Source organism: Staurois parvus, unplaced genomic scaffold (assembly GCF_062004578.1).
Source record: "Staurois parvus isolate SC_StPar_1 unplaced genomic scaffold, SC_StPar_1.0 ptg001249l, whole genome shotgun sequence".
Taxonomy (NCBI): domain Eukaryota; kingdom Metazoa; phylum Chordata; class Amphibia; order Anura; family Ranidae; genus Staurois; species Staurois parvus.
In genome coordinates this window covers 44,165-60,659 of record NW_028319045.1, presented here as the reverse complement: position 1 = coordinate 60,659, position 16,495 = coordinate 44,165, and the positions used below count along the sequence as shown (strand labels likewise).

At 41.7% G+C, this 16,495-nt stretch overlaps 1 protein-coding gene across 2 annotated transcripts in view; it reads left to right on the top strand.

Moving 5' to 3' along the window:
- Nucleotides 1–6,941, top strand: part of LOC149437897 (cytochrome P450 2H2-like) — a 42,300-nt gene extending 35,359 nt beyond the window's left edge. For both annotated transcript variants that reach the window (XM_089660494.1, XM_089660495.1), the window contains exons 7-9: nt 1,067–1,254; nt 4,342–4,483; nt 6,189–6,941. In XM_089660494.1, coding sequence (XP_089516620.1) covers nt 1,067–1,254; nt 4,342–4,483; nt 6,189–6,370 — 512 coding nt within the window. In that variant the 3' untranslated portion in view covers nt 6,371–6,941. The remainder of the gene's footprint in view (nt 1–1,066; nt 1,255–4,341; nt 4,484–6,188) is intronic.
- The last annotated feature ends 9,554 nt before the right edge of the window (nt 6,942–16,495 follow it).

Here is a 16,495-nt window from a genome sequence, read left to right as displayed (position 1 = left end):
GAATAAAGATAGGGAAAGTGGAACATAAGGTGGCAGCATATGCAGATGATATGTTGTTCTATATTGTTAACCCTAGAATAGCATTGCCTAACCTAATGAGAGTATTGTATGGTGAATTATCAAATCCTGAAAATAAATCCGGCAGTCAGAAATTTTAAATATCAATTTCTTAATATCAGAGAAGCTCAGTTTACAAAAATAGTTCCCATTTATCTGGATAAAAAAGGAAATAGGCTACCTTGGAATAAAATTAACTCCCTCAATAAAAGCTGACGTGGCTGCGGTTATGGGAAAATGTTACTTGTTTCTCCTTAAAAACGAGTGGAACATGTAACATGTTCCAAAGGTGTACTTATCCTTTAAGGTTTGTAATTCTACAAAAAATATCACAGTTTATATAAGTTTTTTTTTTAATTAAGTATATAGAGCAATTGAGCATAGGAGCCCTAACAATTATGTAATAATATAAAATTTTAAATTTTTTTTGTTTATTGACTTCTAAACCACAATGTCAGTGTTTGTTGCCTGGGGTGGTAAAAGGGATGAAAGGGCTTAGACTTTATACTTAAGCCCTTAGATATTATACTATTATACTGTATGAAGATCAATTGATGCTGAAAAATTCTAGTGAACTACTGAATAGCTAGATGGGGAATTAAAGTTAAAAGCGACTTTCCTACAATTCTACTCTTTTTTTGCATCTTCTGTTCTCAGCACTAGTCCCTGGAAGTGTATAGAATATGGTAACAGCTTCCCTAATACCTGTCCTTGATTTAGACCTAACTTATGGACCAATTACACTATTGTCCTGATTGACAAAGCTAGATGTCACAAAGAGAGGTCACTGGGGGGTCCCATGGGAAAAACCTACGGCAGATAGAAGTATGAATATCTACTGTGTGACATCTCCTTTGGGGGCTCATAATTGTTATTAGGCTTTGCTGGGTGTTGCAAAATACACTAGTTATTTCCAAAGCATACATATAACTGAGCTCACATAAATTAATGAACACAGATGCAATAACACCCTAAATTTGTTATGCTCTTCACCTTCTGTGTGTTGCAGAGAGGATCCATAAAGAGATCGATAATATAATAGGCAGACATCGCTGTCCATCAATGGAGGACAGAAATAAGATGCCATATACAGATGCCGTCATTCATGAGATCCAGAGATTTGCTGATATTATACCAGCAGGACTACTTCATGCAACCAACAAGGACACCACATTTAGAGGATATCAAATTCCAAAGGTACCCTTCTCAGAGTTCCAAGATAATCTGAGAAGTCTCTTGGTTTTGTTTATCTAGTATGTGATTTAATCAGGCCCAGGGGCGGACTGACCATTTGGAAACTCGGGCACTGCCCGAGGGCCCAGGGTCAGTAGGGGGCCCCATGAGATGCCCTTGGTACCTTTTTCATAGGCTTTTTTGAGTTTGGGCAAGGACACAGGGGCCCCATGATCCCCTATTGCCCGGGGGCCCTATGAGTTGCCAGTCCGCCCCTGATCAGGCCTTAAGCCCCATATTCACAATAAGAATATCGTCTGAATGCTCATATGTTTTTTTTAGCATGCTAGTCTCCATATTGAAAATGAAGAGCGTACTAAACTTATGAAAATTTTCGTACGAAAGAAAAGAATTTCAAAAGTGATGTCTTGTATTGTATTGTATTGTATTTGCACTGTATTTTTGGACTACTATTGTACTGATTAAAGGAAAATCGTATGGTCTGGTATTGTACGAGATACATTTTCGTGCTTGTCCCTCCGGATATTGTCACATGAATTGTCATGATCGGCTCTCGAAAGCTGTGTACTAACAATCTGATTATTAGACGATCGGTCCTCGTACGAAGATTTTGGTATGATTTTCTTATCGTGTGTACAGGCCTTAAGTCTGGTAATAGATGCGCAGTAGATGCCCTTAAAATTAACTGCAAAATAAGTGAGCTGTCCTTTTTAAGTGCTCATACTTCAATGCAAACAAAAATGTATTAAACCAAATACATAAATATTATTTAATATCCCTAAATCACAAATAAAGTGCATCAGTGTTGAATATATAAATACAGGTGAATGTCCCCTGAACATTACTTGCAAGGAAACCCGTTGGTGGGAGCCTAATCGTGATATCATCAGACAAAAAAAACATTTATCAGTAGTTTTAACCATCCCTTACACCAAAAAAAGGTTTTGGCTTTAGATCAATTTTAAAAGTCGGATCATCTTGGGATCCCACCAGGTGACCAAGACCTAAATGGGAATACAAGACAAGAACAGTGTATCTCACAGCAGCACCTGAAAATACAGAACATTTAGTAGGTTAAAGGTTAAATTCACCCTTTTCAGAAAATAGGCTATACAGTCAAGGGGCCCCATTAGGTAATAAAAAGATCTGTGCAGCTTTGCAAATTGTACATACTGTATACTGATGTGCCTCCTGCCGTAAATCCAGAGCTGTCCTGCCTCCAATGTCAGCTGGATAAGGATGACAGAAGTGACAGCAGCTGAGCGGAAGAGCCAGCTCTTAAATGGTGGGACTGCTGCCGGTCCGAATGGGACAGTAACCCTGTCCAGATCTGGACTGCGGTCCGCCATTTGGTGATGTCTGCCCTAGACTAAATGAGCATTTAACCCTTTTCCTGTAGTGCAAACAAACGGTAACTGTCCCAACCTATAACAGGCCTTTGCAGCAAGGAGCACAAAGGAAGAGTGATGCGTGGCAAACAACAACAAATAAAAATTCCCAGCTCAACTTACCAACCAGCCTGCAACCAACCGAATTATCTTGTCTAACAGATCACATTAAAAACAGGGGATTAATTTGCACACATTTGCAAATACATGCATAAGCTGCAGAGCCTCTTCACCGCACCCCAGCATTATGCATTTCCTTACTCTATAAATTTTGAGAGCAACAAAGTAGAAACACATAATAATGAATAGATTGAGGTCAATTGTGGCAGAACTCCTCTCACCCTGATTGGGCGATTTTGTCACAGAACCACTTCCTAACCACTGGGACACAGGATCAAGATATTATAGCCAGGCATTGCACCCAATATTAAACAAGACTAGCTTAGATGTCAAACTGGAACTACTTTATTGAACAGAAAACACAGGTTTTTATACACTTCAGAAATAGGGGCAGTGCCCACAGGAACAATAAACACAAATATTATACATTAGGAAAAACATCACACACTGATTAGATAACAAGGTGAAGCTGACATCAGTCTCCAGGAGGACTAGCCAACAGACAAACAATAGGTGGCTCAATTAACAATGGGAATGCACACCTAGGAGGCACACAATGGAAGCAGATAGGAAACACATACCATCCTAATAAACAGATTAGAGCAAGAGTCCACAGCATGAGGTTCTTTTAAGCTGCTTATATCAACATCTTCACAGAGTCTCTGAGTCTGGGGGGGGGGGGGTTTGAAGCAGTCAATGCTGGTTTGGGTACAGAGGCCCCAAAACTGTATCCTGGTCCTCCAATTCTCAAGATCTGTTTGTTTTGGGGGACATGGACTTGATCCAAAGTAAGCTACTCTAAAGGTCCCCCAGGCATCAACGAAAGACTACAGCCCCCTCGGATGCCAGGGCCATGGTCAAACAGGCAAGAGGCCTGCAGTTCCCTCCAAAAGACCCTGTCCCTGTTTGGTCTGTCCTATCAAGTAAGCCTGGAAGGAGCCCACCGCCCAGCACATAGTACAATGGCAGCAAAGGTGTCTAGTGTGCCCCCTCACCAATATATCAACAGTACAAACAAACAGCAACTGTTCTAACCTATAACTGGCCTTTGCAGCAAGAAGCACATGGAAAAGTGACACATGTCATGTAACAACAAAGAAAAACAATTTCCAGCTGTCCAGTGCACCCCAGTGCCTTTAAGGAGGGGTAGGTTTCCTCCAGGCTTACTTGAACTCAATCTATCCATTATTATACATGTGCTTCTACTATGGAGGCTCTCAAAATCTATAAAGTTAGGAACTGCAGAATACTGGGGTGCCTGGAAGAGGTTCTGCAGCTTATGCATGTATTTGCAAATGTGTGCAAACTAAACCCCTTAACGTGAACTATTACACAGGATAATTTGGTTGGTTGCAGGCTGGTTGGTAAGTTGAGATGAGAATTTTTCTTTGTTATTTTTCCTGTAGTGCCCACAATATGACTTTATGGTAACCTATTTCTGCTGCTAACTAAAAAATGTCATATCCTAAACTACAGTCTGCATTCCTTCCAGGCCTTATAATACCGCTTTCATTTTAAAGCTTCCATTATTCTTGCCTGTATCTGTTTCCAGTTAACTAATTGTTTTCTTTTTAAATTTTAGGGAACATTGGTGCTTCCAATCTTAACTTCTGTCTTAAAGGACCCAAAACAGTTCAAAGACCCTGATAAATTTGACCCTGGACATTTCCTTAATGAGAATGGCACTTTTAAGAAAAGTGATGCTTTCATGCCATTTTCTGCAGGTACTATGTTATAGTTAATTACAAGCACTGCTTTTTTCAGCAGGAGTGCAGGTGAGCATTGTTCTGGCACTTCCAGCACTGAATGTATGTAATGGTAAGGGATGCTGGCGTGTGCTGGAGGGTCTAATGAAGCTGATTGTTGGGGGATACTGTATATTGTTGCTGGGTAGATCTATTTGTGCAGGGGGACAGGGGGATCTATTGTTTCTGGGGAGGTCTATTGTTGCTGGGGGTTCTCATGTTGCTGGGAGGGGTCAACTATTGAGGGAGGATTTCTGAAGTTTCTTTTGAAGCTAGCTGGCTACTGGGAGATCATTTGTAGCTATTGTTGCTGGGGAAGGGGGGGTATTGTTGCAGAGATCTATTATTTCCAGGGTGGATTACTGTTGCTAGATGATCTATTGTTGCTGGTGGGGGGTCTATTGTTGCTGGCTGCAGAGGATCTATTTTACTTCTTTTTTCAGCAGCACGTTCAATACAAATTACTTAGCACCACAAAAAAAATGGTACTTGGATCTGTTTTCTCTAAAACGGGAAGTACAGTAAGCTGGGTAAGGGGGTGGAACCAAGGTACAGTGCTCAGTGGTGGTTATGGGGCAGAGCCAAGGGCTTCCTTTGAAGAGGGGAGTACCTGTACCTATTCTCTTAGAAAGAAAGCCCTGATTACAAATAGGCTTAATACACAAAGCTAACATATCAGGATTAGGGATGAGCTTGAATTTGTCTCAAATCCTGTAGTTAGCTGTCATTTCTGGAACAATGAGCTGTAGGGAGGAAATACCCAACCCTGCTTATGAACATTTAAAAAGGGACGGGTTATAATAAGGACATCATTCACCTAATATGGCCATATGCTTGTGTTAGGTCTAGTATGTCTCAAGCGTTCCCATCCATTTGTGCTCCTGAGGCAAGGAGTCTTCAGCTTATTGGCCCAGAAATAACGGCTAACTTCTGGTTATGACTAAACTTAAGCCTGATCCTAAACTCATCACTAATCAGGATCATTTTTTTTATTTTCAAAAGTGACTGTTATTTTCAGAGTCTAGTGAAAATAAAACTTTATCCAAAAAGTTGAAGTGGAACTAAGCTAGAAATGAGCTGAACTGCCCTGGGTTCAGTCTAAAGAGGGTTCAACGCACTACGAAAAAGTTTGAATGCCGAACCTGATGCCATCTGTAATCAAAGGGAGCCAAATCTGTCAAATAAAAATGCATGTTATCTGGGCTAATAGGTGAGGGGCACCAACAAATAGCATGAAGGGAGAGGGGGAGCACTGCACTGAGAAAAAGTACCAAGCAGGCACATGCTTAGGGCACCAAAGGAAGGGGGCACCCCTGACTTTTTCCCATAATTATCCCACCCTTAAAGGATAGGTGCACTTATCCTTTTTGTCCCTTTGCCCTGAACTGACTGATTTCTCTCTCCCTCTTCACAAGTAATACTTACTTTGATCCGACTAGCATGGCCTCAGCTTTTTATTTGCTTCCCATGCTGCACAACGTTTAGAATTCAGAAAAGACACTTTTGCAAACCTTGCCTGTGCCAATGCCTGTACTTAATGTCATGTCACTTAAGCAATGAAAGGATTAAGGGGGCACCATAGTTGGGCTGTGCATAAAGCATCAGCTCCCTTAATCCAGCCCTGGCCTAAGCCTTTAGCAAATGACATGATTTTAATGTGTTTTTCCCCTCTCTTATTTTCCAGGAAAACGTGTGTGTATGGGCGAGGGTCTGGCTCGCATGGAACTCTTCCTTTTTTTAACAACCATTCTTCAGAGATTTACTTTGAAACCCACTGTGGACATAAATGACATAGACATTACACCTGAACCCAACAGCAATGCTACTAGACCCCGTGAATATGAAATGTTGGCTGTGCCTCACTGAAGGACCATTGTATTGGATATCTTGTTCATATTTCAAGAGCACCTATCACTTTTACAATTTTTAAAAAATAAAACAATATTATTATGGACTTTAAAGGTTTTCTGTATAAAGTTCTAAGTGATAGCACATTCTGGGGTCCTGAATTTATTTCATACCATGGACATCATTTGACAAGAATCTGTCTGTCCACCCCATGATTGTGTGAGATACCTCTCAGGAAACATCATTGTAGGCTCTGCTAGGCCTGAGAATGGTATGTGAATAAGTCAATGTAATATATAACATATGAATATGAAATAAAGAACCTGTAAAAGAGACCAATCTTTACTGTTAGAAAAATCTTGGATGCAGTGGCAGTAATATAGGATTCCCCAACTGGGACATGGACGCATGGTTTGGTGAGGATTGTTTATTAAGGTGGAACAGTATATTTTATCAGGGAAAATAGCTTGTTAGGATAAAAATCAAGCATTGTTTCATAACAAATCCATTGACTTTATGGGAATGCACTTTGCTAATACCAGTGTAGCATTATAATACGGTGTTAGAAATAAATTAAACCCAAAAACAACCTCTATTGGCTTTAAATTGTCTATACCTGATAGTAATAAAGTGGTCAAACTACAATAACAATTGTTTCTGTTGGGTCATAATAAATGCAGTCATTTTGTGGTGGATGTGGCAATAATGAGGTCTGGCCACCCCAAACCTGAGTCAAAGAACACAGTAGCACCCTTTTAGCACCCTTTTAGCTTCAACAAGAGTTATATTCAAACCCATTTTGTAGGGTCAACAGAGATTTGGCACATTCCGTACACCTGCCATACACTCCCGGCCTACAGATATCTTCAATTCCATTACAATGGGTAAGTACAGAACCCTCAGTACAGACACCACCTTTCCCAGTGCTGACCTTGCAGTACATATCTCCCCTTTCCCTAAACACGCTCACCACACCAGAAGACAAGATGCAGTAGCAATTCAGAGTGAGGGGAAGTCCTCCCCTCGGCTCAGTCATGTGGCCAGAGTAGGGAGGGAGGCTAACCCCTATCTCTGAACTGCCACTGTAACTGGTGCAGACTTTCTGGTGGTTTCACTGCAGTTTGTCCATTCTGAAAACATTTTGCATTCTTTACAGTGAATGTAAAGCATTCTGTGATTGGAGGAGATGAAACGTCACAATCTCCCCTCCCCATCTTCATTTTGGTAAATGTTTCTAGGTCAGAAACTTTTAGACAAAAAATGGTGAATAAAGCACCTGGATCAGATGGCTTACACCCATGTGTTCTCAATGAGCTGAGACTCTTTAATGACTGGTATGACTAGATTGATGCATGGCCAATGGGGTGCCTAAATTTAAAAAAGGGATCAAAGTCTTTACCAAGTAACTTCAAACCTGTTAGTTTCATTTATATAGTCAGGAAGATACCTGAGAGTTTGCTAAAAGAGTTTCTGTTAGAAAACAATTCTATAAGCAATAGTCAGCATGAATTCTCAAAAGGCGGAAGTTGGCAAACAAATTTGCTTCCTTTTTATGAGGTGGGTAGGCTAAATTCTCCATTAAAAAAAATCACATAGAACTCATTAGAGTTTCAATATTTAAAAATACAAAGTAAATTACAACAGCAGTTGCAAGGTAATAACTGAGATAACATATTGGTGTCCAGGCTAAGTGTAAAGGTTCCATACATGATCCCAAACACAGTCCTTGTTAAAGTAGAACTAAAGGCAACTCTTTTTTTTAAATTTTGGCTAAAGTAAGGGACGGTTATAATCCGTGTCAGTTTTTTTGCATCTGTGTACCATAGGACAGATTTCCATTCGCTTCCTGTTTCATAGCCAAAACAGGAAGTGAGAAGAAATTCTTCTAAAGTGCGGAAATCCTCGGATGACACTAGGATCATCAGAAATAGTGTGCCCAAATGTAAGATTTTCCCTCCATTACTGTTCTGGTGTGACCTGAAAAAAAACTCCTACTGTCCCTTTTAAGTCACCAAAATCTGCAGTCACATGGTGCTCCAGTCACAAGTCTTAGCTCTTCTGTTTACAAGAGGCAGGTCTGAAGCATTCAGAAATAATATTTCAAAATCTTTGAGCGGAGTTCCACCCAAAAGGGGACGTTTCGCTTTAAGCCTTTGTCCCCCGCTCCCCATTAAGGATTGGCACCTTTACGGAGCAATTTGACAGGTAACAGCTCCCACTTCCACTGTGATTGCCTAGGTGATCGGAAGCAGAAGTTGTCCTCCTCTTCTCTCTCCGTAGTCTTCTGGGACACGTGACAGGTCCCAGAAGACTATATGACCATTCACAAAGCGCAGCGCTTCTTGAGCATGCGCAGTGGGCACCTAGTTTTCATAGCTACTGACTTGTATATATTTTTTTTTCAACTGGAACTCAGCTTTAACCCTTGTTTAAGCAAGTAAAACAAATTTACAGAAAAAGATATTACAAAATAGACAACAATACAAGAAATAAAATAAGAGGGAACGTGAAAGTACCTAAAGCTAAAGTTTAGGTAAGGCACCTTTTTTACATAGTTACATTGGTTCACCTTGTGCGATACATTTTATCCCATGTAGTGGGGCTGTACTCGCACTGCATGGGTCAACTGTTTGTTTTTTCTAGGGGTGAGGAGAAAGCTAATACTGACCCGATCCTTTGTTTCACTGGAAAACGGCACTCCCCCCTTGTCCATCAGTGGACTATTCCTAGTCTATGAAGCCTGCTCTGGGCTTGATGATGTCAGTGTAGCACCCTCTTAGATAGCTAGGGGGAGCTAGATTCCAAATTGTTAGTTAGAGGGTGAGCAGTACCCTATGTAATAGTCAGAGGGAGGTTAAATTCAGGGCAGAGCTGAGAGGCTCTGCAGACCATCTCTCTGGGACTTTCCCCTGCTCTAGTGCTTTGGAGGAAACTCTAGAAGCAGTGGGAGGGAGTGAGGAGTGGCTGGTCTGCACTCTTGAGGGATCCTGACCAACAGGGCTGGTATAAGGGTGGGGCGGAAAGGGCACCTGCACTGGGCCCTGTCATAATCTGTGGTGAGGAGGGCGCACTGGGAGCTTCTGCTGCTTCTCTTGCCTGACAGGAGAAACTGTCATTCTCCTTCATATTATTACACAAGGTATGGTTTCCCCTATGAATTCTGAAATGCTGCATCTTTGATGCACTTTCAGAAAACACACTGTGTAATAGAATTTAATGAGAGCGCACCTAAAACCGCACATACAATCACACTGCAGACAAACTGCAGCACACCTGTGAGAAGAATTGTGACTTTCCTGACACCCAAGAAATCACACTGTAGATTAGTAGATGTGTGGCAGTGCCATCAGCTGTTAATGGCAACCACCTGCATCTGCTAACACATGCCTTTTCACATGCACCAAAATACAAGGTGTCTATGTCTCAAAAGTGAGACAACAGGAGTCTGTTTAGAGACCTGATATTTCAACAAAGCCCCTACAGGGCTGTTAAAAATGAAAAAAAAAAATTCTGAAAACTATATAAAAATATTTAAAAAACTAAATAATTAGGGCTTGTTCACAAGTGTTTTGGTCTCTGAGGAGCGATCTGCATTCATATTGCTCTTCAGAGAGCATTTGACTTGCTGTAAGGTGGCATTGTATTGCCTCCCTACTGCCTGCTTTAACACCTTCAACCCTGCACTAGCATGCTGCCACTATGTGCATTGCACAAAATTGAGGGGCAGTTGCAGAGCAGCACCATTCACTTGAATGGGCCAAGATTGACAAGGGGTATAATTCATGCTGCAGCTGTGAATCATGGGAAGGGGCTCACTCAGGCAAGGAAGCTTGGAAGCAAGCTCAGGATTTCACTGGCCCCAAGAGGGAGGACCACCTATGCAGCAGTGAAGGATCGGCCCAGCAGAAGGCCTGAGTGCAGCCACTGACCCATCTGCTCATAGCAAGAGAGACTGAGTGAGTAGACGTACACTCCCGGGGCCATTAAGTGTCTTACCCATAAAGTGACAGGCACTGGATCCCCTGCCCAGGGATTTCCCCATAACAGCTGGATAAGGAGTATCTAGGGTCTAGGGTGGTACACCAGGAGATGCTGGCTAGCTCTTTTGCTGTTCTTTTGCTGTTAAAGGGACTTGTACATAGTTCAGGAATGTTGCCTCTGTTGCCATCACCCTTGGGCATCCCATACACCCTTCACCCCATACAAGTTCTAATTCCCCAAATAAAATACAAAAAACAAGTGCAAGAACTGGCTACTGTTTACTGGATGCAAGTCTGTATGGAAAATACATGTTGCCTGATTATGCAGGACTATAGGGGGACCAAAAACTCAGCAACTTCTACGGGGTAGTGCTACATCAGGAACAGTCCACAACTCAAGACCACTAGAGCATGGGGTGCCGGACCGGTCTTGTGCTGGGAGGATTGGAGGATTAGGTAAGCATATGTCCGCTCTCCTCTTGATTAACCACTTGACCTCTGGAAGGTTTACCCCCTTCCTGACCAGGGTATTTATTTGCTATTCGGCATTGTGCTTCTTTAACAGGTAATTGCACAGTCATAATAAAGTCAAAATATGAAACGCATTAAAAAAATAGTTTCTGGTACTGTGCAAAACATAATAGTGTCTCTCTGTACCAGTATTTGTGCAAACTTCAATCCTGTGCATTTCTGGTTAAAATAGTACTCAAAAACATGTGCAAAACCATAGATAAGGTGCTATCAAACACATTTTGTGTGTGATCCTGTTCTCCTCTCTAAATCTTCTCTTGTGTTATCATCAATATTAAACATACAAAGCGTTCCAGATACAGTGACTCTTCTCAGTGATAATGTGTTAGATCACTCACCAGAAAAAAAATTACCTTCTTATCAAAGCATAGGTCACCACATCCTGAGGACATCTGGATAGACGAATTGCGTTGAGGCGTGGTTTAATACCAGTTCCAGTCAGGGCCGTCTTTATTGTGGGGCAAAAGGGGCAGTTCCCCCGGGCCTAGTCATTGATGGGGGGCCCAAAGCAGTTGAGCTGCCACTTGAACCTGCACTGACGGCAAATAGTTGATAAGTATATTTGGCTATCACTAAGGAAATGAGGGTGGAATTGAATGTTATGAGTGCTGATGATTGGTTGGGTGTTATGTCTGCAGCCTGTGCAGTGATTAGCCAGCTCGGTAGGGTAAGTGTCTGCCAGACAAGCTGCTGAGCATTGGCCCTCTGAAGAACTTCTTTGCCAGAGGGTTCATTGGGGTGTGCCTTGTGTTTGCCTGACATCCTCTGGACACTGTCAAGGTGAGACTGCGGGGGGGGGGGGGGGTTCCTGTATAACGATGGGGGTAGTAGGAGGGAGGGGGTCCTGTGTAATGATGGGTGTAGTATGGGGGAGGGGCCCTGTGTAATGCTGTAGAAGGGGTTCATGTGTAATAATGGGGATACTATGGGGGAGGGGGTCCTGTGTACTGATGGTGGTAGTATGGAGTGGGGGGTCCTGTATAATTATGGATGTAGTATAGGAAAGGGGATGCGGTGTAATGATGTGGGTAGCATGGGGGAGGGGTCCTGTGTAATGATGGGGGTAGTGTGGGGGAGGGGTCCTGTGTAATGATGGGGGTAGTGTGGGGGAGGGGTCCTGTGTAATGATGGGGGTAGTGTGGGGGAGGGGTCCTGTGTAATGATGGGGGTAGTGTGGGGGATGGGGCCCTGTGTAATGATGAGGGTTGTATAGCGGAGGGGGTCCTGTGTAATGATGAGGGTAGTATGGGGGAGGAGGTCTTGGATAATGATGGTGGTAGTGTAGGGGAGGGGTCCTGTGTAATGCTGGAGAAGGGGGGGGGTCATGTGTAATAATGGGGGGTAGTATGGAGGAAGGGGTCTAGTCTAATGTGAGAGCGAAATTGCATGGGGGGGTAGGGTCCCAAGAAAATGTTTGCCCAGGGTCCAATCAATATTTAAGATGGCCCTGCTTCCAGTTGTCAGTGAAATACACGCCAGATCTTAGGAGAGCATAGTGGAGCAGTGGTGCTCCCCCTACAGGAGTAAGCATATGATCTTGGTGCCCAGAATATCCACTTCGGACCAGCGACTTTCAGTTGTTATACCGGAGTGATATCTGCAGCTGCAAGCATCACCTCAGTACCATTATTTAGAGCCACAAGTTGTCTCTCTTGTGCAAGCAATCAGAGTGGCTAACTAGCAGCAAACACTCACGATTTCTTGTACAAGCAGTGGGAGGGTACGCCCTCTGGCCATCTTCTGTAGCTCTCTTAGAATCCTCTGTCCCACCGGGAGCCCCGAGCAACCAGCCGACACGTTTGCTGGTTGGCCAGAAAGCCGAACAAAGCTGGGATTGGCTTTGATCGGCTCGTTTTTATAGTAAACCTGAAGCAATGACCTGACATTATTTCTGGAAACTTTTGGTGCCATTTTTAAAAATCTTAAAGCATTCAAAAATACAGATTTTAGTGTTTTTAATGCTTTCAAGTGAAGAGGAGGGATTTGGGATCTCATAGACCCCAGATCCCTCCATAAAAAATACCTATCATGTGTTTGCTTTCACATGGGATGTTTCCATTATTTGTGACAGCAATAAAAGTGATCTAAAAAATTAAAGCAACAGTGTAAAAATTAAAAAAAATGATATATTTAAAACAAAAATATAAAATTAAAGTACCCTTACCCCCTATTTTCGCGCAAAAGTGAATGCTCACGTCATTCCTGCACACACGCAAACAGCGTTGGTATCGCTGTGAATGTCAGATCATGGGCAGTAAACATAACAATGAAAACTCTGCGCCACAGGCAAAACCAAAAGAAACCAAAAATAAAGAAAACACAGATGAGTGTGATTATGGCTGCTGTAGTCTTCAAAATGTGTCTAACTTCCACATTAGTGAACCCTATAAATGTGTATATAGACTGCGCTGCCAAAAATGTGAACCAAAATTACTTAATTTGCCGTATGTGAAAATGCAAAAAATGGAAAAAAAAAGGTTATATAAATGGACAATACAAGAAGATACAAATAATGTCCAATGTATCAGTAAGTCCAGTTCAAATAGTTGCTGGAAAGCCAAAAGATAGGTGAACAAGTGCTGGTGCCATTAGTAACAAAAAAAAAAACAGGTGACCACTTCCAGCTGCTCCAGGTGACCCCACATGGATTTACACTCACCATAATGGATGGACCTTCTATTACTTTTTGGTTGGACCAACTGTGTGTCTTGTTGCCAACTTGACCATTCACATATACTAGGACTGCGATTTATGTCCATGCAATACACCGCTACTCAAAAAACAGTATCAGGGAAAAGGTTAATTGTGCAAAGCAGCCAACTTTTTAAAATCATATAAACCTAACAATTACACCACACTCACATGTATATGTGCCTAGGGATCGGCACCAGGTACATACAGAGTTTGTCGTTAAGATGGCTGCCACCACCCCAAAATCAGAAGCTGGCTTGTGCTCCTGGGATGGGAAGGAATGGGATGAGATGTGATCTATCGGCTGGGGAACACTGCTTCAACTAGCTTCATCTGTAATTGGACATCTTCAGGAAGCTAGTGTTCACCATGCACCAGACCACCTCTGTAAGTCTAAAGTAGTAACCTGTAAAGGTTTTTAAAGTGTCACCTATGAATAGTAGAATTTTCATCGTTTATCACCATTGCGCGGGTGTGTGCAATTTTAAGCGTGACATGTTTGGTGTCTATTTACTTGCCGCAACATGATCTTTTATACTGTACAAAAAATTGGGTTATGTATTATGGTTTTTTTGCAATACAATTCAAAAAAGTGTGTTTTTACCCAAAAATTGCATTTGAAAAACCATTGCACAATTAACATGTAACATAAAAAAATGCAAAAACCACCAATTTATTTTCTAGGACCTCTTCTTCTTTAGAAAATGTGTTTAATCTTTGGGGGTTCTAAGATATTTTCTAGCAAAAAATTCTGATTTTATAATGTAAATAAAGTGTCAGAAATGGCTTGGGGCTGAAGTGGATATAGTCGCACTTTCATGTGAGAGAGTATTTGTTTTTTTATGCATGTTATTTTTAAATAAATGTAATGGTTTTATGCAGTGATCACACACATAATTTGAAAGCACTTTATTTATAGTTTTTCACAACTTTTTAAGCACTATACGTTTTACATTGATGATAATGCAAGAGAAGATTTAAAGTTAGTTTGAAAGCACCTTATTTATGGTTTTGCACATGTTTTTTTTACCACTATTTTGCACAGAATTGCACAGGATTGAAGTTTGCACAAATATTGGCATAGAAAGACACTTTTATGTTTTTCACAGTACCAGAAACAGTTTTTTATGCATTTCAAATTTTGACCTTATTATGCAGGAATTTTATTCATATGAAAAATCACTTGGAATAATTTCCTTTTTTCCCTCACTATATTTTCATGATAGTGATTCATTTTATGTATTTTAAACTGTACTTTTTGAAATTCTTTTATTTTGGCAAAGTTTCTTAAGTACAAACAGTCAATTTGATATCAAAAGCATGTTAAATTGTCAAATGGTACAGCCATTAAGCACAGGATTGAAGTTTGCACAAATATTAGCACAGAGGGACCTTTTTATGTTGCTCATAGTACCAGAGACTGTTTTTTTTACTTGTTTCAGGTGTCTAATCTCCTAATCTCAAGGTCTTTATGTGTCTGTTAGACTAGCATAGTCATTATGGTATATTTATGGGTACAAGGACTGTGACATGTGTGCAGTGTAGCAAGTATGCTCATATTGTTTTTAACCCATTCTTCCACTCCCACTGTTAGGTGTTAGAGACTTACATATCTACACTCAGGTCCATAAATATTGGAACATCAACACAATTCTAACATTTTTGGGTCTATACACCACCACAATGGATTTGAAATGAAACAAACAAGATGTGCCTTAACTGCAGACTGTCAGCTTTAATGTGAGGGTATTTACATCCAAATCAGGTGAACGGTGTAGGAATTACAACAGTTTGCATATGTGCCTCCCACTTGTTAAGGGACCGAAAGTAATGGGACAATTGGCTTCTCAGCTGTTCCATGGCCAGGTGTGTGTTATTCCCTCATTATCCCAATTACAATGAGCAGAGTTAATTTCAAGTGTGCTATTTGCACCTATAGTGGGGAATAATCTTGTCACCTCAAAGGGATGGCAGGGGGACCTGTGGTCTCAGGCAGATTTTCAGGGCTCGATCAGTGGTCCCCTGCACCCGGGAATGGCAGCAGCGATGGACCTGGAAGGGGTCTTCGGTAAGTATGTCTTACTTCATAGGAAAAAGTCTAGTAGGAATGGTTAGGGGTTAAAGGGAGGTATGGAAGGGAGGGGGCTATATTTAGTGTGCAGTAACAGCAACAATTGACTTCGCCACCAGCAACATAAGACTCCCCAGCAACAATAGATCCCCCAGCAACTTGCATCAATAGACCCTCCAGCAACCCTTGCCATTACATACATTCAGTGCTGGAGGTGCTGGAACTGCATTTCACCCATGTTCCTGCTGAAAAAAAGCCCTGAAAGTCAGCATAGGCAGGTGGGGTGACCTGAGACAAAGCAGAGAAATGGCGGCAGGGTGGGAGGGTCACATTTTAGGTTAATAGCTTTGATCAGTGGCTTTTTAACTGATAATCAGAGTTATCCTTTTGCTTAACAGAGTCTGCTGAACATTTCTGCTACAGGTTCATGGTCACTGAAGTGACCATGAACGTATAGCAGAGGAGGAATGCAGGTCTGGACTTGGCCAGCTAGAAGCAGTGCTGTAGTTTTGTATGCCATATGGACCTGCCAGTGAAAGGGTTAAATAGGAGATCCCACATCATTCAAGCGCACTTTGAGTGAATGGCAGGTTAGGGAAAGAAACCTGCTGGTTAGGGACAGTGCTTAGTGCAGGAAAAGGTTCCTAGTGAGTAGGAACAACATTATGGACACTGTATAGGTAAAGGACACACAGTGAGCGCTCTCAAAGAAACAGCAGCTGAACATCCAGGATAAACGCATGTAAAAATCCTCAGTAAAACATATATATATAAAAATGCAGCGCTGTAAAAAAGCACATATCCATTTTCTGACCAGAGGGAGAGAGGGGAATCTCCAGGATTTCTTACACACATGCGTATTTTAAATGT